Source organism: Balaenoptera musculus, chromosome 20, assembly GCF_009873245.2.
Source record: "Balaenoptera musculus isolate JJ_BM4_2016_0621 chromosome 20, mBalMus1.pri.v3, whole genome shotgun sequence".
Classification (NCBI taxonomy): Eukaryota; Metazoa; Chordata; class Mammalia; order Artiodactyla; family Balaenopteridae; genus Balaenoptera; species Balaenoptera musculus.
Window position 1 is genome coordinate 24,587,169 of NC_045804.1, and position 24,317 is coordinate 24,611,485.

Consider the following 24,317-nt stretch of genomic DNA (forward strand, 5'->3'; position numbering starts at 1 on the left):
TCTCATTCGATCTCCTCTTTACTGTGGATGCCACTGTCACCATCACAGCCACTGGGAGGAGCACATAACTTTAACCCCCTGTGTGCTAAGGGAAAGGGTGGGGGCATTCAGGGCTATAAAACTAGCTATGTACACAGAACGTTCTAGGGAGAAAGCCACCCCAAGCACACGCGGGCACAGTGGGAATTGGAGTCTGGAGCTCAGTGGGGGACCGTGTGTGGCAGGCAGGTGTATGCACGTGAGGACATGCAGGGGAAGGGCTCGGGAAGTGGCAGAAACATTGCTGGGGCCACCTGCAGGCTTCAAGCAGCTTGGTTGGATGGCCAACCTCTGGGTCCTCCCAGTTTCCTCGGCTTTCCTGGGGTGAGCCCCAGGTGAGAAACCCCTCCCTCTTAACTTTGACCTTAAACTCAGAGTGGAGGAAGAGACTGTAGGACCAGGTCCCCAACCAAGGGTCCCCTCCCACTACGCCAGATGTGGCGGGTACCTGGCCCCTTCCTAACACTGACACCAGACCAGTGCCAGGGTACCGGCACGGGCCAAGGGAATAAGGCAAGCAGGGGTGTCCACTTGGAAGGCCAGGGCTGTGGAAGGCAGTGAGGGGGACCTAGGACCCCCAGCAGAGAAGTGGCAGCTCTGGGCTCAGAGAGGAAGAATGCCATGGAAACGTATCTCTGGGACACCCTATCAGGGTGGAGACATCCCCCAATCCTCAGGCACTGCCCACAGAGACTGGACCCAGGGAGATCACCTAGGAGTCTCCATAGGGACAGAGATTGGCACTTAGGGGCCATCACAGACCGGTCACCGCGGTGATTTCCACAGAGACAAGAAGCTGGTCATCAGGGAGAGCCTCCCGCAACCTGGGGTGGGGACAGGGAGGGTCACCATGGTGGCCAGCTCCAGAGACAGCAGTCCATCCTCTTGGGCGCAGATGAGTGGGGTGGCCTCTAGCTGACACGGTACGTGGACGTGTTCTTAGGCTCCGTGCTGGGCACACACCAATCACCGGCCTCCTGGATGGTCTGGTAGTGGCGCCAGGCTGACTTGTTGTAGACGGGCAGGCGTTCCACCGAGTCCGTGGACAGGGCCTGAAGGGCATCAGGGTCAGCCTCTCCTGCTTCCCTGCGCCTTGCCCACTCCTCGGCAGACCAGCCCTGCCCCGGTACGCTCTGGCGGCCACTGATTGTGGCCCACGTGTTAGCCCAGCCAAGTGCCAGACACTGGCTGAGATGACTAACCCAGAAAGACCCATGAAAGGGTCTGTCCCTTCTGTGGCTTGCTCCTGCCCATTCAATAAGGCTGCTCACTTAAAGGTCAGGGAGGGATAGGAAGGAGGCTAGGCTCTGTGACCCTGATCAAGGTCACCAGCTCTGGGCCTCAGTCTCCCCCTGAGCTGAATCAGGAGTTCTCTGTGGTTCCCCCCTTTCCTTCTGAGTCTAGCAAGTCAACGGTTCCCAGAACAGGGTCTTACTCATGCAAACCACAGACTCCCTGAAATTGCCTGCCAACTTAGAAGTGCCTGGTGGCTGGGAACTATAGCTTTGCTCTGATTCTCAGTCTGGAATCAGGAAAAGACTGGAGGGATGGAAAAGAAACCTAATAACAGGCCCGACCTATCAGCAAACTCCCCCAGCCAGACTCTGCAGGCACGGGCCCTCACCTTGAGATAGATGACAGCGTCAGTCCCAAAGCCCTCCATGGAGAAGAGCTGCAGGTCCCCCTGGAAGTACTTGGCATAGAGGCGGGAAATGGGGAGCCCATACCCGAAGCCAGCCTGCAAGGGGGTGAGAAGGGAGCGTGATGAGACACTGGCCCTGGGCTTCCTGGAACTGCAGGGACTGATGTGCTGAGTGAGAAGGGCCAGGCTGGGGTCGTGCAGGGGGACTCCCAGAACTGGGGTGGGGAGGGGACATGAGAAAGGGACAGCTCTGAGGCAAGATGGGGACTGTGGGATAAAGGAAATCGGTCTGGCAGAGGGAGGAAGGCTGCGGAGCATGGGGCGGGTGGGGAGCAGTAAGCAGGGCAGGGAGGGGGGCTCGGGACTGGTAGCCAGGGGTCTGGGCAGGTCACGGGGCACCTCTTTGTCTCAATTTCCCACACCCAGCTCCGCCTACTCTGCTGGGGATGGACCGGGAGGTGTTGGTGAGCTGAACAACTCCAAGAGAGAGGTAGTTACTTGTGGAGAGAGAGAGGGGAAGGGAGAGTTGAGGAACAGTGACAGACAGACACCCACAGATAGGTAGGTAGGTACAGGCTGGGGAGAGACAGGAGGAGCAGGGAGGCCCAGACGCAGGCTCACACACGGCCACACAAGGACGGAGGGACCATGGGAGGTAGGGAAGCGAGAGATGGGCAAGAGTGACAATTTGATATGGAGACCAGAAGACCAACAGGCATTCTTCAGGAGGCCAGTGCGGGGAACCAGAGTGAAGCCATCTCACCAGTGGGGTTCCCCCGGTGCCAAGCTGAGGCGTGGGGGCCGTGGAGTACATGTAGCTGAAGAGTCGCTCAATCTTCCTCAAGGGAACACCCCCACCTTGGTCACTCATCTGGGGGACATGGGACATGTCAGGGTATCTCCAGACCTCAGTTTCCTCCACACCCCACCCCTGATCTTCTCAGATCTTCCTCACCCCCAGGGGCTTCCCTTAACCCATCTCCTGGCAGGAGGGAAGTCTCCACACCACTGCTCTCTGGCCCCCAAAGTCAAGGGTCACTTACTTTGATGGAAAGATCTTCCTCGCCCAAGGCCACCATGACCTTGAGAGGTGGGAGAGTGAGGCTGGATTCATGGCTTTCCACAGTCGCTCGCATGGCATTCTGTGGTGGAAAAGGGGTAAGACACAGTGAGAGCAACCTAGACCTCACCACTCCCACCCCCCACAAAGGACCATTCCCCCAGCCTCCTCACCTTGAAGAGTTCAAAAAGCATGTGGTAGAGGTGGGAGGGGACATAGACCATGTGAATTGGCTGTTTGGAGTTGGATGCTGCCAGGGAAGTCCAAACCAAAGATCAGGAAATTGTCAAGAGGTCACCATTCAGCATTCATTCACCAGCATCCAGCACCCAGCACCCAGCACTCAACCACCATCCATTGTCCATCCATCGTCCATCCATCTGCTCATTCGTTCATCTATCTATCCAGCCATTCAGTGTCCATTCATCCATCTATCTCTCCGTATAATATCCATCCATTATACAGTGTCTGTCTGTCCGTCCAGCCATCCATCCATTCATCAATCATATCCATTCAATATCTATTCGTTCCTCTATCTACCCATTCAATGTCCATCCAACCATCCAATTGTCCCTCAGTCTATGCATCTCTTCAAACATCTATCTTTCCCATCTATCCATTCATTCAAAGTACAGATCCATCCTTCCATTCATCCACTGTTTATCTACCCATCTATCCATCATTCATCCACCCAAATAATATCTGTCTATCCTAAATGTAGCCTACTAGCATTCACCTTGATACCAGAATCCCCTGTAGAGCTTTTTCACCCAGGGGAGAGGGGAGGGGGCTGCCCAAGTTATTTTGACACGAGCATACTACTTCCCAAGAATCACTCTATCCTGGAGAGTTTTCTTGGTTTTAGAGACTGAGTGTCTCTTCCTGGTGCCTGGCACAGAGCTTTGTATGTAGCAGAAGCTCAATAAATGTGCAGTGGATCAATGAATGAAGGAAACTCAGGCCCTGTGCTGGGCAGTGGAGACATAAAGTTGAATAAAATTCAATCCTACCCTCTCAGAAATTCAAGTCTAGACAGAGAAACGCACAACTGACTTTCACATTCGGTGCTGTACCCAGAGCTGTGTGCTAGGCCCTGGGCTTGACCCCAGGGATCCTGAAGTAAAGCGGCCTGTCTCTGCCCTTTGGTTTCTGCCAAGTAATTCAAACAGTGCAATTTAGAGGTACGCTTGGGGCAGGCGGTGCCTAACTCTTCCTGGGAGGTCCGGGAAGGCTTTTCAGAGGAGGTGGACTTGAACCGGGTCTTAAGGAAAGACTAGGATGTGGTGGGCAGTGCGACTTCCAGGCACAGAGGCATGAACACCTCAGGTTTCTGGCCCACAGGCCAGGGTGGCTGAGGATCAGGTGGGTGGAGGGGAGGGTAGAGGCCCTGATCCTCCTCACTCCTCCACCTTCAAGGTATTTATCCAGTTCACCCCCTTCTTTTCCTCTCTGCTGCCTTCCCTTCCCCTTGCCTGAATCCGCAATGACCTCCTAACTGGTCTTCCTGTGTCCTCTCCTGCCTCCTCCAACCTCTAAATATCTTTTTTTTTTCTTTAATATTTATTTGATTGCACTGGGTCTTAGTTGTGGCAGGTGGGCTCCTTAGTTGCGGCTCACCGGCTCCTTAGTTGTGGCATGTGAACTCCTAGTTGCGGCATGCATGTGGGATCTAGTTCCCTGCCCAGGGATCGAACCTGGGCCCCCTGCATTGGGAGCACGGAGTCTTAACCATTGCGCTGCCAGGGAAGTCCCCTCTAAATATCTTTAGAATATTACTCAGATCCTGTCATCACCGTGCTTCAAACCTCCAGTGGCTTTCTGCTGCTCTCAAAATCCCAGCTCCTGTCTGTGGTCCACTGGCCCTGCATGCCTAGCCTCTCTCCCACCCATCACCCCTTTAATCTCCTAACCCCACCACACTGGTCCTTCTGGTCCTCGACTACCCCATCCAAAGTAGGACCCTTGTAGCCACCCTCTTGTATCCGTTATTCCCTTTCTTCTTTTAGTAATAGATGCCTCTCTCCCCCAAAGTTTTGACTAGCACATGGCTACCCAGCTAGAGACTAAATTCCCAGCCTCCCTTGCAGCTGGGAGACTTAGGAAAGTGCTATGTTCAGCTCTTGGGCCCTGCCTTCCACATCCTCTTTCCCCTTCTCCAGGCTGGAGCTAAGACATGAGGGTGGGTGGCCAGCTTTAACCATTCTACCCTAGGGGCTGGGGAGAGGGAAATCTCTCTCTCAAATTAAACCAGTTTTTGGATTTTGGGAAGACAGCCAAACTGATATCCCATCTAATACACTGCTCCTATCCATCTCTGTCATGTTACCCCATTGTGTTTCCTTCCTGTCACTTATCATGACCTGAAATTATCTTGTTTGTTACTTGTTCATTGGTTAAAGGTCCCATTCCCCAACCTCCCCAGTACGGAGAATGTAAGCTCCGTGGGAACGGGGACCTTGCCTGTTGTGTTTACTGCTTAATAAATATTTACCAGATAAATTAATAATAATAATAATAATACAATAATAGCTCTGCTTCTCCCTCATCCAGGTAACAGTTCATTTCCTGAGTCCCACCTCACTTTCCTCTCCCATGTGCCCAGCCCTTAGACAGACAGGCAGGCAGACACACAGCCTCACTCCCTCACCATTGATCTCCTGGATCTCCAGGTCAGGTGAGGCCATGTAATACTTGTCACACAGGAGCTTGGCCATGTCGTAGGCATCTGAGAGAAGAGAGGGGTCATCAGGGAATGGGGTGACCTCCCCCCAGCAGGCAGTCCTCTTGGCACCAACACTGGGCTTCACCAACACTGAACTCATGGGGACGTGGCCCTCACTCACTGGGGAATGGGTCACCGTCTGGCCAGGTAAGATTGGGGGGTCACTGGGGCTCCTCTGTGGGCCAGGCATGGTGGGGACAGCTCACCTTTCACCACCTCAGAGACGCTGCAGTTGGGGTCGATGCTGCCGATGTGTTTGGGGTGGGCTGGGTTGGTGCTGCCGTCAAAGATCAGGGCTGCGGGTGGGAAGGGAGGGCGCGGTTAGCGGGGCCACACAACCCCAGCGCTCCCTCTTCCCCCCCGTTCTCCAGCGCTCCACCCCTACTTCTAACACTTCTGACCCTAACGCTGCACCCCCTCCGCACCCTCCTACCCTCTCTCCCCTGACCCCTGGCCCCTCCAACCCTGGCTCAGGCCAGTCTTGGACCTTTGTAGGCCTGAAGCATTCTTCTCAGAAGTTTCATCCCCATACATTCTACATTATATTTATTCTTCTCTTTTGCTATACATTTAAAAATAATTTTTACCTTCTTGTGTAATTAATGACTGGCTACGATTTCTCAACAATCATAGTTAATACTCCTGGAGTAAGAAACACTGGACAACAACCTGTGTCCTAACATAACGAGACTTTTATGAATACCACGTAAAGAGGCGACACAGTGTTGCATTCTGTAAACATCTGAACAGTGAATGGCCCTGCGCCCGCTCACTGTGCTGGTTGATGAGCATGCGGATGGAGATGCGGCTGAGGTAGAAGCGGTCCAGGAAGTACTGGATGTTCTGGTTGGAGACGGGGTCGTCGCCGTAGGCGTCCTTGTACTCCAGCACGCCCTGCGCCATGGTAGGCACCACGTCATTGTGGCGGTTCCGGATGGTGACCAGGGCGTCGCTGAACCTGCGATGGGGGTAGATGTTGGCCCTCACCTGGGACACCCTCAGACTCTCCCCGCTTCTCTCCATGGTGCCTTCACCCACTCAACTCTCCCCAGCCCACTCCTCCGGAAGCCCACCCCAAATCTCCCACTGCCTGCCTGACAGCCTGGGAGCTCCACAGGGGCAGGGCCTGGGTCGCCCTGTCAGACTCAGGGCACACCAAGGATCGGGGGCTGTCTGCCCCCTCAGACTGGAGACCCCTGAGGGCGGGGGCATTTCCTTCATCCTGCTGGCATTTCTGCCCCCGGGGCTGTGGCCCACACCTGCCCTCCCGCCCCCAGCCAAGGCCTCACTCACTGGCTCAGGGTCCGATGGTCCTCAGGGTCCTTGTCCAGGAACTCCATGATGTCCAGGAGACTCTGGACATACCTGTGTGCGGGAGGGGGCGGGGGACGCCTCAGCCCCAGGCCGGGCCCCGGCACACCCGACTCTGCTGACCCTACTTCCGTCCTGTGCCTCCAGTGGGCACCGCCCAGAGCTGGGCCGCGTGGGTTCACAAGCTGCGTCAAAAATGCTCTCACTCTGCTCCCTCCGTACGTGAGTCTCCCCAATGATGCCGTGAGTTATGCAAGAAAGTCTCTAATTTGTTGGTACCTAGAGCGCCTTTGCTTGATATCCTAGAATAGCAGTCCTCAAAGGGGGTTGGTGACCACCCCACCCACAGGTCTCCAGGATTAGGAGACTGAGGCCCAGACCGGGGAGGAGGCCTTGCCTGAGACCAGCAGTGAGAGCAGGCTGGGGCAAGGCACTTAGCTCCCCAGGGCCCGTCGTGGAAGCAGATCTTAGTGTTTGTCCCGCAGGGTTGTTGCTGCATCCCACGGGCACAGGTGGCAGAGTGGCCAGCCCAGAGCTCTCACAGAGCAGGGGTTCAGGGAGGAAGACGACAGCCTCATACTCCCGACTCCAGGCACCAGGAGCTGTGCAATCTCCTAGGGAACTGGATTTTAAATGGTGGGTGGGAAGGACTTGGGGTGGGGTGGGCAGGCGCAGCTCTGACACTGGGTAGGGCTGGAGCCCATGGAGAGCCTGGAGGGACCCGGGCTGCCCAGATGGTGCCAACCTGGAGCCACTGTGCCCCCGCCCCTACTGCGAGGCAGGACGCCACTGCTTCCCTGCTAACACCTCAGTCCGCAACAGCCCATCCTCCTGGGGAAGGCAGAGAGCTGAGCCTCTCTCCGGCAGAAACACTTCCAGCCGGCAGGAAGGAGGGGCCCCCGAGAGCTCTGAGGGGGGGGGGAGGGTCCCCGGGGCCTAACAGTCTCTCCAGAAGGGGCCCCCACCACAGTCAGAAGCATTCCCAGGTACACAGTGCTTTGACCTTGACAGGTAAGAACGGCAGTAATTAGCCCCGTTTCACAGTCTCCTCAACTGAGGCCTGAAGCAGTTCCACAGCTGGGAGGTAGCATAGTGAAGACCGGCTTCCAGCGCTCCTGCCACTATACAGTGCTGGCTGCTTAAAATGCTCAGCCCATGGGGCCTGCGGTTCCCTCTGCCTGGAATGCCCTGCTCCCTTCACCCACTAACTGCTACTCTTCCCTCTCTTGCTTAACCCAGTAGAGAAGAGGGTAAAAGAGCTAGCTTTGAAGCTGGCTCTGCCGAGTTCCAGGCTGGGTTTTTCCACTTGGAGCTGCGTGGCTCTGGGTAAGTCATGGAACCTCTCTGGGCCTGAGTTTCCTCATCAGAAAAGGGAGGGTTTTGTACCTACTGCTATCACGGCTTTTTGGTGAGAATTAAACGTGATAATTAACACAGCGCCTAGCAAACAGTGAGCACTCTCTAAATGTTGGCTCTTGTTTCGAACAGTGGTTCAGACACTGTCCACGGCTGAGTGCACCCTCTGAGTCCCCAGGTGGCGCATGACACACACCTCCTGGTTGTACTGGGCGAAGACTCTGAATCACGCCATGTTTGAATCTGTCACGCTCTGGACAGCCACTGATGGCAGGACTGGGGCCGTCCTTGCCCCGCTGCTCCTGCCTGCCCTCCCCACCCTGGGCCCAGCACAACGCCTGGCAAGAGGTGGCAGAGTCACTGGTAGGGGGAGCCGAGAGGGCAGAGGAGATCAGCTCCCCCTCAGTGCCCTCTCACTGTCCCCGCAGCCCCAGCAGACAGTCAGAGCGGCCCTCCTTCAGCCTCACCTCGGGCTCCCTGGAGAATAAGAACAGACGACACTTACCCAGTGACCGTTAGAGCTCAGAGTCTACACAGGGTCTCTCATCTCCCAGCAGCCTTCGTGAGCATGTGGCATTTCCCCCCTTTTTCAGACAAGGAAACCAGCTCAGAGAGGGCAGGTAATATGCGCCAGGCCACACAGTAAGCATTCGCACTGGGATTCCAACCCAGGTCTGTCTGATTCCAAGTCTACACCACATGGCCAAGTGCTCACTGTCTACACCGGTCCTAACAGTGATGCTGATGGTGAAGGCGGCCCAGCATTTACTGGCGCCGGCCTTGTGCCAGGGCTCTGCTCTGTGTTCCCCTACTTTAACCTCCACAATGACCCTGTGACGGGGGGTGAGGGTGCTACCGCTAGACCCATTTTACAGATGAGGAAGTTAACATGCAGAGCTGGGATCCTCTCTCACAGGCCTGTGTTACTCCAAATCCCTCATTCCTTGACCATACCCAGGAGAAAGCTTCGTGCTCATGTGATTCTTAGAGGGAGGGGGGATTTGGGAGGAGGACCTGCAAGTATGCAATGGTGGGGACAGGCAGAGAGAGGAGAGGGAGGAGACCAGCTGAGGGGTGGGGGCCCTGGAACCCCTTCCCAAGACCCTGGAGGCAAGCAGAGAGAGCTAGGGGCCCCTGACCAGCTTGGCCAGGAGCGGGGGCAAGGGTAGGATGAGAGCTCTCGCTGCTGGCCCCGCCCCTCTGTGGCTGCTTAATGAACCATAGAGGGCGCTGTCACGTGGCCAGTGAAGTAGAACAAAGGGCACCAGGCTGGACTGGCAATGAGCAGCTCCCGCCCGCAGGGCTCTGGGGAGAGCTGCAGCCTCAGGCCTGTCTCCTGACTGTGAAGCAGGGTTTAGAATCCCTACCTGCCTCTCTCGCAGGGCCATTCCTTCAGGGGAGTTGTCCTGAGTGTGCTCTTGGAAGGAAGAGGAGAGGATGACAAAGATTGTCCCAGGGGAACCTTGACCCTGGCCTGAAGCCCCCCAAGGGCCTGGCAGACTAGACCTCACCCTTGGGCCAGATCTTGGTCCTAAAAAGGGAAAGACGCTGGGGAGGGAGTGATGCTGGCTCCTGGGCTGCCCACCCCCGAGGGCCAGAGAAAGAGCTGGGCTTAGACACAGGCGGTCTGGACCAGTGGTGCAATGACAGATGCGCAACCTGCCCTGGGCCTGGCAGAGCAGGCAGTGGGGCCAATGTGACGCCCTAGGGAAGGCCTGGCCTGCCGACCTCAACAGTAAGCAAGGCCGCCCAGGACTTCCTGGGTGAGATCTGGAGCTTCCTTCCCCTCCCCTCCACCAAGGTAATGTGGAAGCCCCAAACCCTGCCTTCTGGGGCTTTCTAGCCATTCCAGAGCCCTGGATTTAGGAGGTGGGAGGAGTGGAATACAGGGAGAGGAGGGAGCGAGACAGCGTGTGTGTGTGTGTGTGTGTGTGTGTGTGTGTGTGTGTATGTGTGTGTGTGTGTGTGTGTGTGTGTGTGTGAGCGTGGGTGTCGGAATGAGTGCCCGGCAGCTGGGGAGGAGGCGTGTGCAGCCTTGCGTGGGCGCAGAGGAGTGGTAAGCAAGTGTGAGTCTGGGCGCCTGCGGGTGTGTGTGCACCACGTACTAGTGTCCACAGCCGCTGGGGACCAGGGGTGTGAACAAGGCAAAGGCCCTGTGAGGAGGGGAGAGGGGGCAGACGTGTCCTCCATCTATCTGGAAGCTGCTTGTGGAGGGGTGGTGGGCACGGCCCTGAGCCAGGCCGACCTGGGTCCCATTGCTGGTGGTGCCACTCAGGTTCCCGCGTGTGAAGTGGGCTTCGTAGCAGCAGGCGCGGATTAGAGGAGATGATGCTGGTGGCCGGTCTCCACTCTGATTACATAAGTGGTGGCTGAGGGATTCAATGGCAGGGTTTGGCCCTGGGTGCCCGGAACCTGTGAGGTGGTCATTCTTTTCAAGGACAAGGACTGGGTTTGGGGTCTACATACCTTGCTGATGCAAGGGAAGTTCATAAGAAGGTGCTGGTGATACCCCCTGCCACCCTCTTCCTTACACCCCTGCAAAGGCTCTACTGGTGACAGGAGTGACTCGCCGTCATTTGATTCTAGTCTGCAACTATCACTCAACCCTCCATTTTCTCGAAGTACATCCCCACCGACTCCACGCCCTTCCTCAGGCTGTCTTTCTCTCCTGAGAGGAGGCAAGGTTACCGCTGTGCCCCCACAATACTAGCCATCAAACAATCTCTGTAAAGAAAATCTACTTTCCCACTGACTTGCTCTGTGAGCTTAGAAATCTCTGACTCCTGGTCACTGTCCCAGAGTGCGGTTCTCTCCTTTCCCTCAAGAACGCAGCCTCCAGATCACACAGCCTGGGCTGGAATCCCAGCGGAATACCACTTATTGCCTGAATGAGCTCAGACAAGTTTCTTAATCTCTCTGAACCTCAGTTTCCTCATCTACAAAATGGGGATAATAACAAGGCCTACTTCATCAGGTTGTTGTGAAGTTAAATGAGTTAATACGTGGACACGCTTAGAACAGCTCCTGATGGCCAGCAGGCCCTCCAGGCAGGTCTGCTTCTGTCATCGTCATCATTATTATTAACTACACTGTGAAGAGAACCTCTGCCACAGCACATCATCTTTGTCCTGGAGGTGCTGTTGCCAGAAGCTCGCAGACATCACGCACGCTTAGAGAGTTCCGTGTACTTTCACATCCAGCAGTGGCACCTGACCCTTAGAAACAGAACGGGTCCCCATTTTACAGATGAGGAAGCCGAGGCTCAGAGGGGCCGTGTGGTTGGCCAAACATTAAGTGTCTAGCAAGCAGCAAAGCCAAGCCTCAGAGTCAGACATGCCGGCGCCACACCCAGGGCTTTCCTCTACCTTCCAGTCACTTCCAAAACAAGTTCCCACAACACCAAGTCTGTCCGGTTGAAATAATACATCAGGTTTGTTTAGAGCCAGGAATTCTCCACTTGCCCACAGTGATTCCTGCCTGGAACCTTTCCCCAGCTGAATAGAAACTCCATTAGCTGTTGCCACAGATTAACTATTACCTCTGCTCCTACTGATAGCAGGTGCACAGGGCTTGTCCATTTCCAAAGGGGAGGTTTTGCTCCTCACTCATCAGACTCTGAGGCTAGTGGGCCTCTTGCCAGGCTCTCTGATAGGTCGTCCCCCTCCTCTCCTGCAAACTCTACCCACCTCCACCGCCTCCATCATCCAAGCTGGCAAGGGGGTTCCCCTGGATAGGGAGGTCTGCCCTCTCTCACAGGCAGCCCCCTCAGAGAGTCCTTCCTTCTCTCAGACCACAGTCTCTCTTGCTGCAGCTGATGCCCATTCTCTGGAAACAATCTCAGCAGGCGGTCTCTTCAGTGCGTCAGCACACTCTAGCGATACCTTGGCCTGCTCCCCTCTAAGCGAGTCATCCACTGCGAAGTATTCCCTTTTGTCTAACTTCACTCCCTCCTGTTGTTGCCGGACATTACTTCCCAGCTTTGAGGGAAGAATAACGTCAGGCCAAGCCCCCCACACGTGTAACTGAGTTTCAGGAAGGGACTCTGTGGGCCTCGGGGGCATCACGGGCAGTTCAGCAGCTCCCTGCCCTCCCTCCCCACATCCCCTGACTCTTCTAGGAACACGGTGTCCAGGGAGGGGCCTGAGAAGCCTTGTCCTGGAGTCAGGGACCAGCTGGAGAGGCGGTCAGGTCACTCAGCTGGACAGAGCTGGAGGAGGGCTGGGCAGAACAGATGGCACCTTCTGTCCCTCCCCATGCCCTCCACACTGCCTGATGGCAGGAAATGCCGGTTGGCTCAGAGGTCTTGGACCTCTAAGGGACAGGGCCCAGCGAGGGGTGACCTTGTTGGGCTACATGCAAATCAGGCTCTGCCCTCTGTCCCCCCATCCACCTTCACCGCTTGCACTAACAGCACTATATCCACAAAGTGAGCGCTCAGATGCCCTAGCCGGGCCCTCTCTGGCCTCTGCACCTTTGCACAAGCAGTTCCTTTGGCCTGGAATGCCCTTCCCTCCCTTCTAGGTCAGGGTTCAGTTAGGCACCCTGTAAGGCCCAGTGACACGTCACCTCCTCTCTGCGTCCATTTCAACTTCCGCACAACTTTCTGATTCAACTGAAATTCACTGTGCATAGATCGTGTGCCTGGTCCTTCCTTACCTTATCCTCATTTAATTAGGGTAAGTCATGCATATGCATATTCATGCATAGAAAAAAGCTGGAAGGGCATCAATAAAGGGCACTTACGAAACCTTAACAGTGTTTGGTTAAGGGGTGGAGGGTAGTGGTTGGCATTCCCTTTTATCTACTTTTCTGTGTTCTCCAAATGTCAAAGTGAACATGTCATACTTCTGCAACGAGGGGAAAAAAACCCAATCAATGTTATTTTAAAATAATACTTTGCTTTTAATTTAAATGAAACTAACTTCTCAGCAGCTTACTGCTCCTGCCACTATGTAGCTCTTAGTTTGCCCTCTTCTACTCTCCCCGTGAGATCACAGGCTCCCTGAGGGCAGCTGCTGCTACTGTTTCTTTAACCTAACACGGCACTGGGCTCGAAGTAGGTGTGGTTGTCGCGAATCCAAAAGGAAACCACAGCCATACCACACCTGCCACAGCCAGAAGCAAGGGCAAAAGATTTCTGCACACATGCCACTGAAGATCAACCATGATTACGCATTTACATACCCAGTTACAGAGCAAATTCTTGTTCCTTCTTCATGTGACTGGCCTCTGGCTAATGTCATTCAGTTACTTATCCCTGGACAGAATTTTTGAGTAAACTTTACTGAGGATTTCTCTCTGCTACTGCTGCTCTGTGCAATAAACTTTTGGTCTTTGCCGGTCCAAAGCTCTTTGGAGTTGGTACTGTGCCATCTTTGTGTCTATTCGAGTGTTTTCCAACATCCAAAACACGCTGACTTGTTTGGATTATATAATTTGAAGATTAGCTTCTTCCTGTTTCTGCTTCCCACAAAGTTGCTTCAGGTAAATACTATCCAACAGGTGCTAGATTTTCAGGACCAGGGCTGGTGGCAAATGCTGACATTAGCCTGATTTGGGTTTTTGGCTGTGAAAATGATGATTTCCTAGGCGGATCCTGTGTTTCCAGAGAATGGAGGGTGGTGAGTAGAGGGCTGTCCTATAGACATGGAGGCTATGAGCTTGATCTGAGTCCCTGCTCTGGCCTAGGATTCCCACTTGACCCTAGGAACTCCCCTACCTCTCGGAGTCCCTGTGCCTCTCCTCTTTCCCCACCTCCCTCAAGGTTCCTGGGAGCAGGGGGCATCTGACAATGGGGTGGGAGGTGCGGGGACCTATTCAGGGGTCTCACCAGCTCTGTACCAGCTGCACCGAGGGTGTGCTCAGCACCCGGTCGGGAAGCAGGTTGATCTCTTTCATGATGTTGGCCAGGCGCACAGGCAACTCCTGCCTGAGGAAGGTGAATGAGGTTTTCTCACAGGCATTGCTGGACCCTGGTGGGAGAGGGAAGGGTGAGCTCACAGAGTTACAAAGCACTGGAGCCAGAGGACATCTTGGGGGGGGGGCGGGGTCAGGTCACTAAATCCTTCATTTCCTGAGGGTTCAGAAGAGAAGAGATGGAGGCATGGGACAAGGAGCCTTTCCTGACCCCCTGCACTGACCGCCACACCACCCAGCCTAACCCTTAGGGAGGTTGCATCCTCTCCCCACCCCCAGCTGAACCCTGCTTGCCTTCAACCACAGGGAAAAGGGCCACCCTGGGCCCACTGGGAGCTGCCTCCAGCCCAAGTTATCTCACTTCTTCTCCTTCTTTCCTTCCTAGTAGACACTCACTTTGCGGGGGTTGATCCAGGTGGGCAGAAGGGCCTGGGAAATCCATCCCTACCTTGGGATGAGCTCCCCCTGGCTGAGGGGAGCTATGCTCGGACCACCGCAGCTGCAGGGTCCCGGCGTCATCTCTGGCCCAGCTGGTCTTTATGCCCATTGTAGAGCTGCCCCTACGTTAATGCCCGCCCACCTGTGAGGCAGACAGGGCCTGAGAACCGGGGCCCAAATACTCTGATCCTTGGTCTGGCTTGAAAATGAAGAGGGAGTAGAGGACTGAATGAGGCCATGGTCTAGAGTCAGGAGACCTGGGTTCTAAGTCCAGGTTCTGCTTTTAACTGTCATCCAGTGCATGTCACCATCCTTCTGAAGGTCTATTTCCCTCACTGAACTCCAAGTGGGGGACCAAACTCTACTGTGGGCCCCTCCCTGCTGTGACAGTTCTGTTAACTGTGGTCCAGTCTGGACCGGACAGATGCTGGGGGCTGGGAGTGGGCTCAGGAGGCTTTCCTACATGGGGGGAGCTCAAACAGGGAGGGGGGCAGGCGGACAAGTCTTGGGGAACAGGTGCCCTGTGTCCTGGCTGCCACCTCCCCGCCCTGTCCCATCAGTGACAAAGCTGTAACCTAAGCCAGGCTCTGTCTCCTTGACTCTTGAGAGACCTGGGCAACCCCTCCTAATCCCCAGCTGGCACCATAGAAATTCCGTGTGAACAGACAGGGTCCACACAATGCCTCTTTCAGTCCCCACGTTGGCACAGCCTTGTCACCTCCAGAACACTGATGGTAGGCGACCCTGGCCCAGGAACCCAGGGGGCAGCCAAGGATGGGTACAAGCTACCTAACTCCATCTCATGGTGCCCCGGACCCCTGCCCAGCTGGGGTAAGACGGCCAGGCCACAGCAGATTTGATCTGCAAGTGTCCTTGCCCTCTAGGACAGCTGGGGGGCCAGCTCCTTCAGAGGGCGGAGGTGTACCAGCCAGGGCCTCTCTCCTGTTGACTCATCTGAAAGAGCCCCCTCCCCCAACCGACCCCTCCACGTCCACCCCTGCGCAGGTCTCCTTCCAGATGGCTACACCTCCCAGGGCTGCCTTGTCACTCCCACCAGCATCCTCCTCATTTCCTCTCTGACTTTCACTTTTAGAGTCGCCAGGACAACCCCCAGTAACCCTTTAGTGCCTGGTTACACCCTCCTGCTCCAACATCACCGCCTCACTGCCCCTTCCTCTCCAAGACCCCTCACAAAGCCCGGGAAGACATCTTGGACCCTTCCTTCTCAGTGCCCCCCCTTCCCGCTAACAGCGCAGTCTCTTCAGTCACGGTGCCCTTAACCCTTTCAAGCCCGGCGGCCGGCCCCTTCCTCCCCGTTAACCCTTTCCTGTCTGGACCCCTGCAAGCAAACCTTCCATGTCACTCGGCCTCCCTTACCCTCCGTGTTAATCCTTCATGGCCAGGACTCCTTCACTCCACCCCCACCCCCCGCGGGCCCTCGCTGCCAGCCGCCTCCTGCCCACTCGTACCGAAGTCCAGAAACTGCTTCATGGAGAGCGGGGACGGGGAGAACTTGCTGAAGTGCTCGATGTACTTGGGCGCCCCTGCCAGGGACGCATTCTTCAGCAGCGCGCGGACCCAGCGCATGGCGGCAGCGGCCGCGCCTCCGGCTCGGGCTCCGGTCCCCGCGCGGGCAGCGCTGGCACTCCGTTCGGCCCAGGCGGGCCCAGCGTCGCAGCAGCCGCCTACTCCCCACCCCTGCCCTGGCGGGGCTCCGAATCCCGGCCAATCGGCTCGTCGCGGCGCCCCGACGTTGCCAATGGCGGCTCACAAACAACTCCCGGAGAGCCAGTAGCCTCTCGCCCCGGCACGTGGCTGCCCCTGGGCCCGCCCCTTTAACCCGTTGTTTACCCTGAGAGGCCTGGTGTTTTCAAGAGGCCGCGCCGAGGGCCCGCCTCCCGGGCGTCACCACGCGCTTTCCTCCTCCCGGCCTAGCCCGGGTTAACCCCTGCCTCTGCTCCCCAGAGACCCGTCATTCCCTTTCCTCTTACACTCCTTCCTTTCCCCGCTCCCTCCCTGAATCTCCTTCACTTGCCTTCCCTGAGATTGTCCGGGTAGCTTTGAACGCATTCCTTTCCTCCCAAAGGGGTCTGATTCACCTGTCCCGAATTCCACACACCTGCTCTCCCTCAGGGGTCTGGTGGGTTTCCAGTCCTGATGAGTGACTCAGACTGTGAATGTTTGCTAACTCCGGGTTCGGGGTGCAAGCCCACGCTAATCCCTCATATAGACGTGCAACCCACCCACTTCCACAAATATCCAAGAGCTCAGGAAAAGGCGGCATTTTGCTTTTCCAGTTAAAAAACACCCAACCCCCTAACAATGAACTTTTCAGAACACTTTTATTTTATTACTCCCTACTCATTTGACCTGAGAAAGCAACCTTTTCCGCACTGGGCTTCCTTAGAAAAAGGTCCTTGAAGGTGATTTGTGCTGGAGGCCGAGAGCACACCCTTGCCCAGCAGCCCGGCTCTCTCGTGGGAACATAGCGCGCCCTCTTGTGGTCGAACGCGGTAAGTCCTGTTCCCCCCACCCCTCCCACTTGCCCCTTTGAAGTGTTTTTCACCCTTCAGTCCTTGGCTGGCACTCACCATGTGCCTAATAGGTGCTAGGCTTATACGCTGGGAACGGGAAACATAGACAGGATTGGGACATGGTCTTTTCCCTTGATTATTTCATTTCTCAGTTTGAGAGCTGCATAAGTAAATAATTAAATAGTTATAACAATGCAATTACAGCCAATGCAGAGCTATGTGCAAGGCTTCACAATGGAAGGGACTCTCTTAGCTGAATGAATAATAACCTATGTGCCAGGCACTGTTTGCATGCATCATCTCATTTAATTCTCCAGACAGCTCTACTGTGCTACTATTATCCCCATTTTATAGATGAGGAAAGAGGTTCAGGGATCATTTTCAACTGCAAATCTGAAGGTGTTACTTCTCTTGCTCACAGCCCTTTGATGGCTCTCCACTTCTTACTGGAGCCTTTCTAGCTCTCACATGATCTGATTTGGCTTAACTCTCCAGCCTCATCTCTCCACATTCCCCTGCTCAACTCCCAGCCATACTTATCTACTGCCTTGAACCAACCTCCAATCTCCCCGCTGTTGCAAATGCTGTCTCTTACCCATGAATCATTCTTTCTTCTCACTTTCACCTACCCATTCTTCAGGCCCCTGACCCCCCAGGCTGGGTTATGGGCTCCCTCCAAAAGTTCCTTAGGCCTCCTGATCTAGCACTATTTTAGCTCTTATCACACCAAGTGGTAATCATCTGCTGACTCATCTGTCTCCCCAACTAGACTTTAAGCTCCACGAGGGCAGGGCTGTATTGGTCTTATTCAGCACTCTGTCTCCAGCACCAGGCACAGCACCCAGCACATTGAACAGAAAAGACCGAGAAAAAAGAAGTTGGGGTCACCGGGAAGAGAGGCCACAGAGGTATCAGGGAGGACCACTGAACATCCCTCAGGCTAGCAATTAGGTCATTGACGATGTTGGTGAGTTCAGTCTTCAAGTTGCCCAGAAGAGTGTATGAAATACTATATGTAAAAAGCCAAGCCCTGTGCCTGGCACACAGTAAATAATTAATAAATAGCAGCTATTACTATTATTATCAAAATTAAAGTAACAAGGAAAAGGCCATGACCTCTGAGGCTACATGTAAGCGACAGAAAGAGATTTCCCATGATTGTCCCCTTAGAGCTGGACTTCCATGATGGGGCTCTGAGCTTGGATTAAATTCCTCCTGCAGAGATTGCTGAAGGGTGGTAATGGGAGTGGTGTGGTGTGGTGTATCAGTCAAGCTAGGTTAGGTGATGGGAGGTAACAAAACCCCCCAAATTCCCAAATTTCCCACTAAATGTACAACGTGGGTTGGTGGGGGGCTCTCAAGGACTCAGACTGACAAAGCTTTATCTCAACACAGGCTTCCACAGCAGCAGAGTTAGGAGAAGCAGAACTGGGAGAGTCTCACCCAGCAATTAACTGTCTCAGCCCAGAATTGATTCCCTTCCCTCTGGCAGACAACTCATTGGCCGGAATGGCCTCACATGGCCTCATCCAACCAGGAGGGCCCAGGAAATGCAATCCAGCCCTGTGACCAGAGAAGAGAATGCCCTTATGAGTTCTTTTACTGATATAAAAGCCAAGACCCTCTTCTGAAACTGTTCGGAGGTGCTGCAGCTCCAAGGAGCTCAAGAAGCTTGGCATTATAAAGGGTCCTTTTCTATAAAGTGGACATTGCTGCATCTCTGCCAGTATGTTTCTTTCATGAAAGGGTAGCTGCACCAGTCCTGAAAAATGACTACTTATTCTCACAACTGTGTGTGTGAGACAGACGGTGTGTTCTTATCCAAACAGGTGCTCACAGGAGGTGGGGGGCTGGGCCTGTGAAGCTGGCCAGAGGGATGTGGAGATCCCACTTCTTTCTTCAGCAGGAAGTGGTTGCAAAGGACTGGACCGAGCTGCACGGAACTCTGCTCAACCTGAGCTGGGCTTTGGCAGCCCACATGTGTATTATTCCTGGCCCAGTGAATAACCCAGATTCTGGAAAACAAACTGAGGTCTCCGGTTACTGGTTCTGAGAGCTCTGGGTAGGGGCTGGGGTTTTCCTGGAGGAATTGGACATTTCACTGTCAATCAGTGACAAATCCCAGCACAGAAAGTGAGGGGGTGGGCTCTGGTAGAGAGTGGGGAGGGCAGACAGCTGGCACAGGAAGGCAGACACGTCAGGAGGAGACCGAGACAGTGGCTGGGTCTGAGGGCTCTGAGTAGCTGAACTGAAGATCTGCCTCTAGGCTTCTCTGGGTAGTAATTTCCGGCCTTCTTTCTTGCCAAAGGTCACCGCCTTAGGGACAATTAACAGAAGGACCTGTGCCACAATTTAGCACAACCTTAGCGCAGAGGAGGCAGCGGAGAGCTTGACCCAGTGCTGTGGCTGTGGACTCAGGACAGAAGCACGTCTGGAGGAGCTGCCGCAGACTAGGGCTCCAGGTACTCCTGCCCAGAGGCTAGGACGTGGATACTATGACCTTTCAGTTTTTCCGGGCTTGGGTCACTGGTCCACCTTCTGATTGACTCATCATGGTGCCTAGGGCTGGCTGTGGGGAAACCGAGGCAGTAAAGCAGGTTCTTGTCTGAATTTAGCCACCAGACGAGGGCTCTCGGCTCTCCACCCGTGCACCCAGCCTCGCTCCACCACTACCCGGGACTACCTGCTTCTACAGCAGAGTAGCTTCCTGCCTCTTCCAGACCCTGCACACCACCACCTCTTCCCCAGGCCCGGCGCACTGTCCACCAAGAAGCCATTTGGATTCCATCCAGTCTACTCAGGTCTTTTCTCTCATCTCATGTTCTGGATCTCAGTTATGTGACCATGACCATCCCTTAGACTGGGACACCCCTGAGAACAGGAGCAGGTATCTCCACCATAGAGTTTCACCCTCCCAACCTCTAAGAGCCCTGCACCTGGCTTTGTCCACCTGGGGGTCAGCTAGGTAGCATGATCCGTCAGACCAAATGGCGTTGGTGAGGCATGGGGGTGGATGGAGGCAGATGCAGCGTGTACGAACAGGGAGCTCTTTACTGGCTGCCGTGAGAAGCCTATATACAAAGAAGGCACGAGGAGGGGGAGAGAGCTCCCCTGCTACAGTACCATGGAAGTGGGGAGGGGTTGGGAAGGGGGCCTGCCAATAGGCAGGGGTCAGGAGAGGTTTTCTGGAACCAGCCTCAACTTCTAGAATGGGCCACAGGGGAGAAGGCAGAGCTAACCTGGCTCTGAAAGCCAAGGGCAGCCAAGAGCTCCACTTCTAGGTCTCCAACCCATGGTCAGTGGGGGCAGAGTGGGGTCTGGCTGATGTGGCATCATGGGGCTCCCTCCCTGTTCTACATTCAAGTGTCGCTCCCTCTGTGATCTTGTGGGGGTCCCTCCAGGCCAGGATGGTAATGTGGGTGAAAAGTGGTATCTGCTCTGTATCCTTCCAACATCTCCTTGGCCCAGGACCAGTCCCCTCTTCTGTTGAGGATTCCATCGTGCTCCCAGGGCAGTCCCAGCACAGTGTGTCCTGGCTGCCTAGCACTGTGTCCATCTTTGTTTCTTAGGGCTGAATTTCCTGCTAGTGCATGGAATGGCCATGGCTGAGGACAGAGGTTTCGCAACGATTCATGAAAGAAAGCCATCCTGGGGACCTTCCTTCTAGTTCCTTCCGCTCTTGGGTCTGAGCATGCCAGGTCCTGCGAACACCCCCTTGGACAACCTTAGGCAGGCTCCGACTCTCTGGCATGGGTACTGGGAGCTGCACCGGGGGCCTGTCAGTAGTTTTCATCTTGAGGACAGAGTCAATCCAGTGACTATGGCTCACGATGGGTCCAGTGTGAACGGAGAAGGTGTCACCACATTGGGGGCCTCTTCCTCCTGGCTCTGGTGGAGGCCCTTTGGCTTGGTTATGGCACAGGCAGAGGCTGGGACACGCATGTCCATGCACCATCTGGGGTGCACAAGCACACTCCACAAGCAGTGGGACCCATATGTTCTCATATGTGTCCAGGGCACAGGGCTGCGGTGCTCAGCAATGCAAGTTCCACGGCCCCAGCCCTCCTTCGGGGAGAAGGCCATGGCCGGACGGTACGTGCATACACTTGAAGAGGTGTGTGTGCCCGAGCCTGCTGGTGCCAGCCAAAGGCAGTAGCCCCTGTGGACTGTCAGGGCATAACTTATGATAAATAGAAGAAGGGGACACTAGGGGAGCAGGGGTGGGATCAGGGAGGATGTCAGTAGTATCGGTCCCGAGTCTGCCAGCTGGTCACCCAGTGCTTCTTGGTGGGCGGGGTACTCCCTGGAGGTGGGTAGCGCTCCTCCTCCCGGATCCGCACCCCGTGGTACTTGGGCATGATCCGGTAATAGCGGGTCCGCTTAAAGAAGTCACACTGGAGAAGGGGAGAAGAGAAAGGCCCTTAGCATCCAGCTTTTGCGCCAGTGGGAAGATGTGCCCAGCCCCTTCCTTCCCCACCCGGAGGTCCTCAAAGCCAGGACCCCTACCCAAACACAATGCCATCTCCCTGCGCTGAGACAGGGAGGGCAAGGTTCCCCATCCCAGGCGCCAGAGGAAGGAGGAGCTGAGGAAGGCAGAGAGGAGAGGGAGAGGCAGATGGAGACAGAGGGGCGGTCGCTGAGACTGCTGACGGAATGGCTAGGAGGGGTGGTGATCTACCCTGACCACAGTGTCGGGAGGGGTCAATTTGTCACCCCAGGGGGCTCCCAAGAGGAAAAGGGCTGGTTCCCAGAAGAAGGACTCTACTAGTCCCCTCCTTCTCTAGAGGTGGGGATGGGGGTGTGGAATCACTCTGAAGTTCGTCTTGTGGCCTACAAAGATGGGGCCTAGCCTTGGCCTTGACCCTTTTCCAATCCCCAGAAAGCAGAGGGGGCACAGGGAGGGTTTTATGGTTCCCTCTTGGGGGTCCCAAGTCCTTGAGGGGCTCAGTGGGGAGGCTGGTGAGAGCAGACACCCCGAGCTCTCCCAGGGTACGGAGAAGGAGGCCGACAGAGTGGCCTGTTCTTTGTGGTGGTCCTGGGGACAGAGTGAAGTGCAGAGAGGGCCCATAAAGGAAGAGGAGCAGATAGGACAGAGTCAGAGGCCCCAGCCAGCTGGGGGCTTGGGGGAAGGGGCCCGGAGGCCGCGTTACCCAGGCGGACCAGGGGCGGGGGCTGCCCCGCTCAGTAGTCGTCCGTCAGCCTCTCTGTCTCTGATGGCTGGCTCTTCATCTCCGCCTTCTGCCTCTTAGCTTCGTACAGGGCCCGAGTGCGGGCTCGCTTGAAGAAGCCGCACTGCGGAGGGGAGGAGGTGGGGAGGGGCCATCAGGGGGGGCTGGGGGGGTCCTTGCCAGCAGCACTCATGAACTGAGGCTTAGGGCTGGGGAGCCCGGATGCCTGGGTCCCAGCCCCAGCTTGGTGATGTAGCAGGAGCCAGAGCTCCTGGTTCCCCTTTCTGGCTTGCAGGTCCCCCCATTAACCCAGGCAGGAGCATCCTGGGTGAGATGAGGATGGGGCAGGGGGTGCGACTGGGAGCTGGGAAGAGGTAGGGGGGACTTGGGGGATGGGGGGTGAGATGGAAGTGAGGACTGAGATGAAGGGAGAGTTGGTGAGGGTCTGCTGGCAGGAGGTCCCAGAGTGGGCGTCCCAGTGGCGGGCTGGGTGTCCTAACCTTCCACAGCAAGAGGATGATCAGCCCCAGCAGCAGCAGTCCGGCACTCACAGCCACAAGCACCAGCCACAGCTCGATCTCGGCTGGCAGCTCCTCCACCAGGTCAGAGTCAATGTCCACGGAGAACTGGAGGGGGTGAGAAGGGGCTCAGCCTTGTATCCATGCCCTTAGGCCCAGAGCTCATCCCTGCTGTTCCAGCTGGACCCAGGACCCTGCTATTTTTTTTTTTTTTTTAGTTGTACATATTTATTTATTTATTTTCAAATTTTTATTTATTTATTTATTTTAAACATCTTTATTGGACTATAATTGCTTTACAATGGTGTGTTAGTTTCTGCTTTATAACAAAGTGAATCAGCTATACATATACATATATCCCCATATCTCTTCCCTCTTGTGTCTCCCTCCCTCCCACCCTCCCTATCCCACCCCACTAGGTGGTCACAAAGCACCGAGCTGATCTCCCTGTGCTATGCGGCTGCTTCCCACTAGCTATCTGTTTTACGTTTGGTAGTGTATATATGTCCATGCCACTCTCTCACTTTGTCCCAGCTTACCCTTCCCCCTCCCGGCGTCCTAAAGTTCATTCTCTAGTACATCTGCGCAGGACCCTGCTTTTTGATCTACTGCCAGTAGGGGGCACTCAGGGACTGGAAAAGCCCCTGCCCACCCACTGACAGCCGCAGATTCCTCCATCCTCCCCTTTCTCCACAGGAGCAGCCTCAGATCTGGGAGGCAGCCTGGAGTCTGTGTTTGCGACCCACACATCTGGGCTTCGGTACCAGCTCCACCCTTCACAAGCTGTGGGACCTTGGACAAGTAATTTCACCTCTCTGAATCTCCATTTCATGCTCTCTGGTAAGGGGATCATAATGCCTACCTCATAATACAGTAGAGAACCAAAAGTAAAACCAAAAGCATGGGTTCTGGAGCCAGACTACCTGGGTTCAAGCCCTAGCTGTGTTATTCACTAGTTGTGTGACCTTGGGCAAGTCACTTAACCTCTCTGTTGTTCATCTGTAAAATGGGGATTATGCTAATAATACCTACATCAGCATAGGTTGCTGGAGAGGATTAAATGTGTTTAATATGAGTAAACTGCTTTGAGCAATACCTGGTACACAGCAATACTCCATAAATATTTACAAAAAAACAAAGAGTGCATAGCCTATAGTACAATTTTTTTCTTCCCCTACAATGAAGATATATATATATAATATATATATTATTATATATGTTTTATAATATGAAGTTATTTCATATATTTTTTTTTCATATATTTTAAATATACATTTATATATAGAATAATATTTTTTCTGACGCTACATTATTATTATTTCTTAAAAAGTTATTTTGATTATTTTTTTTAAAAGATGACATGAAGAAAATTAAAGGTTCCCAGTAATTTTACTCCATAGAAAAAGCTATCTTCAACATTTGGTTGAATCTCTTTCCATATATATATACGTATATATATTTTTTTTGGCCGTGCTGTGCAGCATGTGGGATCTTAGTTCCCCGATCAGGGATTGAACCTGCGCCCCCTGCATTGGAAGCGTGGAGTCTTAACCACTGGACTGCCAGGGAAGTCCTCTTTCCATATTTTTAAACGTATGTGTTAAACATATATA

General features: G+C 54.6%; 2 protein-coding genes across 7 annotated transcripts in view; both read right to left on the reverse strand.

Annotated features, from left to right (window-relative positions):
• Positions 1 to 16,170, reverse strand: PDK2 (pyruvate dehydrogenase kinase 2). Of its 2 annotated transcripts, XM_036837059.1 has the most exons (11): positions 15,954 to 16,170; positions 13,961 to 14,102; positions 6,757 to 6,828; positions 6,237 to 6,421; positions 5,670 to 5,759; positions 5,389 to 5,466; positions 2,915 to 2,991; positions 2,725 to 2,823; positions 2,445 to 2,552; positions 1,664 to 1,777; positions 1 to 1,091 (listed from the first exon to the last, which is right to left on the reverse strand). In XM_036837059.1, the coding sequence occupies exons 1-11, from the start codon at positions 16,069 to 16,071 to the stop codon at positions 951 to 953; spliced, it is 1,224 nt and encodes a 407-aa protein (XP_036692954.1). In that variant the 5' UTR covers positions 16,072 to 16,170; the 3' UTR covers positions 1 to 950. The 2 variants fall into 2 exon arrangements, with proteins under 2 accessions (XP_036692954.1, XP_036692955.1); XM_036837060.1 differs by lacking the exon at positions 13,961 to 14,102 and having other exon boundaries at positions 15,954 to 16,047.
• A 3,650-nt stretch (positions 16,171 to 19,820) lies between these two features.
• ITGA3 (integrin subunit alpha 3) overlaps positions 19,821 to 24,317 on the reverse strand; it is a 30,410-nt gene continuing 25,913 nt past the window's right edge. For 2 of the 5 annotated variants that reach the window (XM_036836984.1, XM_036836983.1), the window contains exons 24-25: positions 22,687 to 22,812; positions 19,821 to 21,412 (exon numbers count right to left, since the gene is read on the reverse strand). In XM_036836984.1, the coding sequence (XP_036692879.1) occupies positions 21,257 to 21,412; positions 22,687 to 22,812 (282 nt within the window). In that variant the 3' untranslated portion in view covers positions 19,821 to 21,256. Of the gene's footprint in view, positions 21,413 to 22,168; positions 22,311 to 22,686; positions 22,813 to 24,317 lie in introns of all 5 variants that reach the window. The other 3 variants (XM_036836985.1, XM_036836986.1, XM_036836982.1) reach the window with 3 other exon arrangements.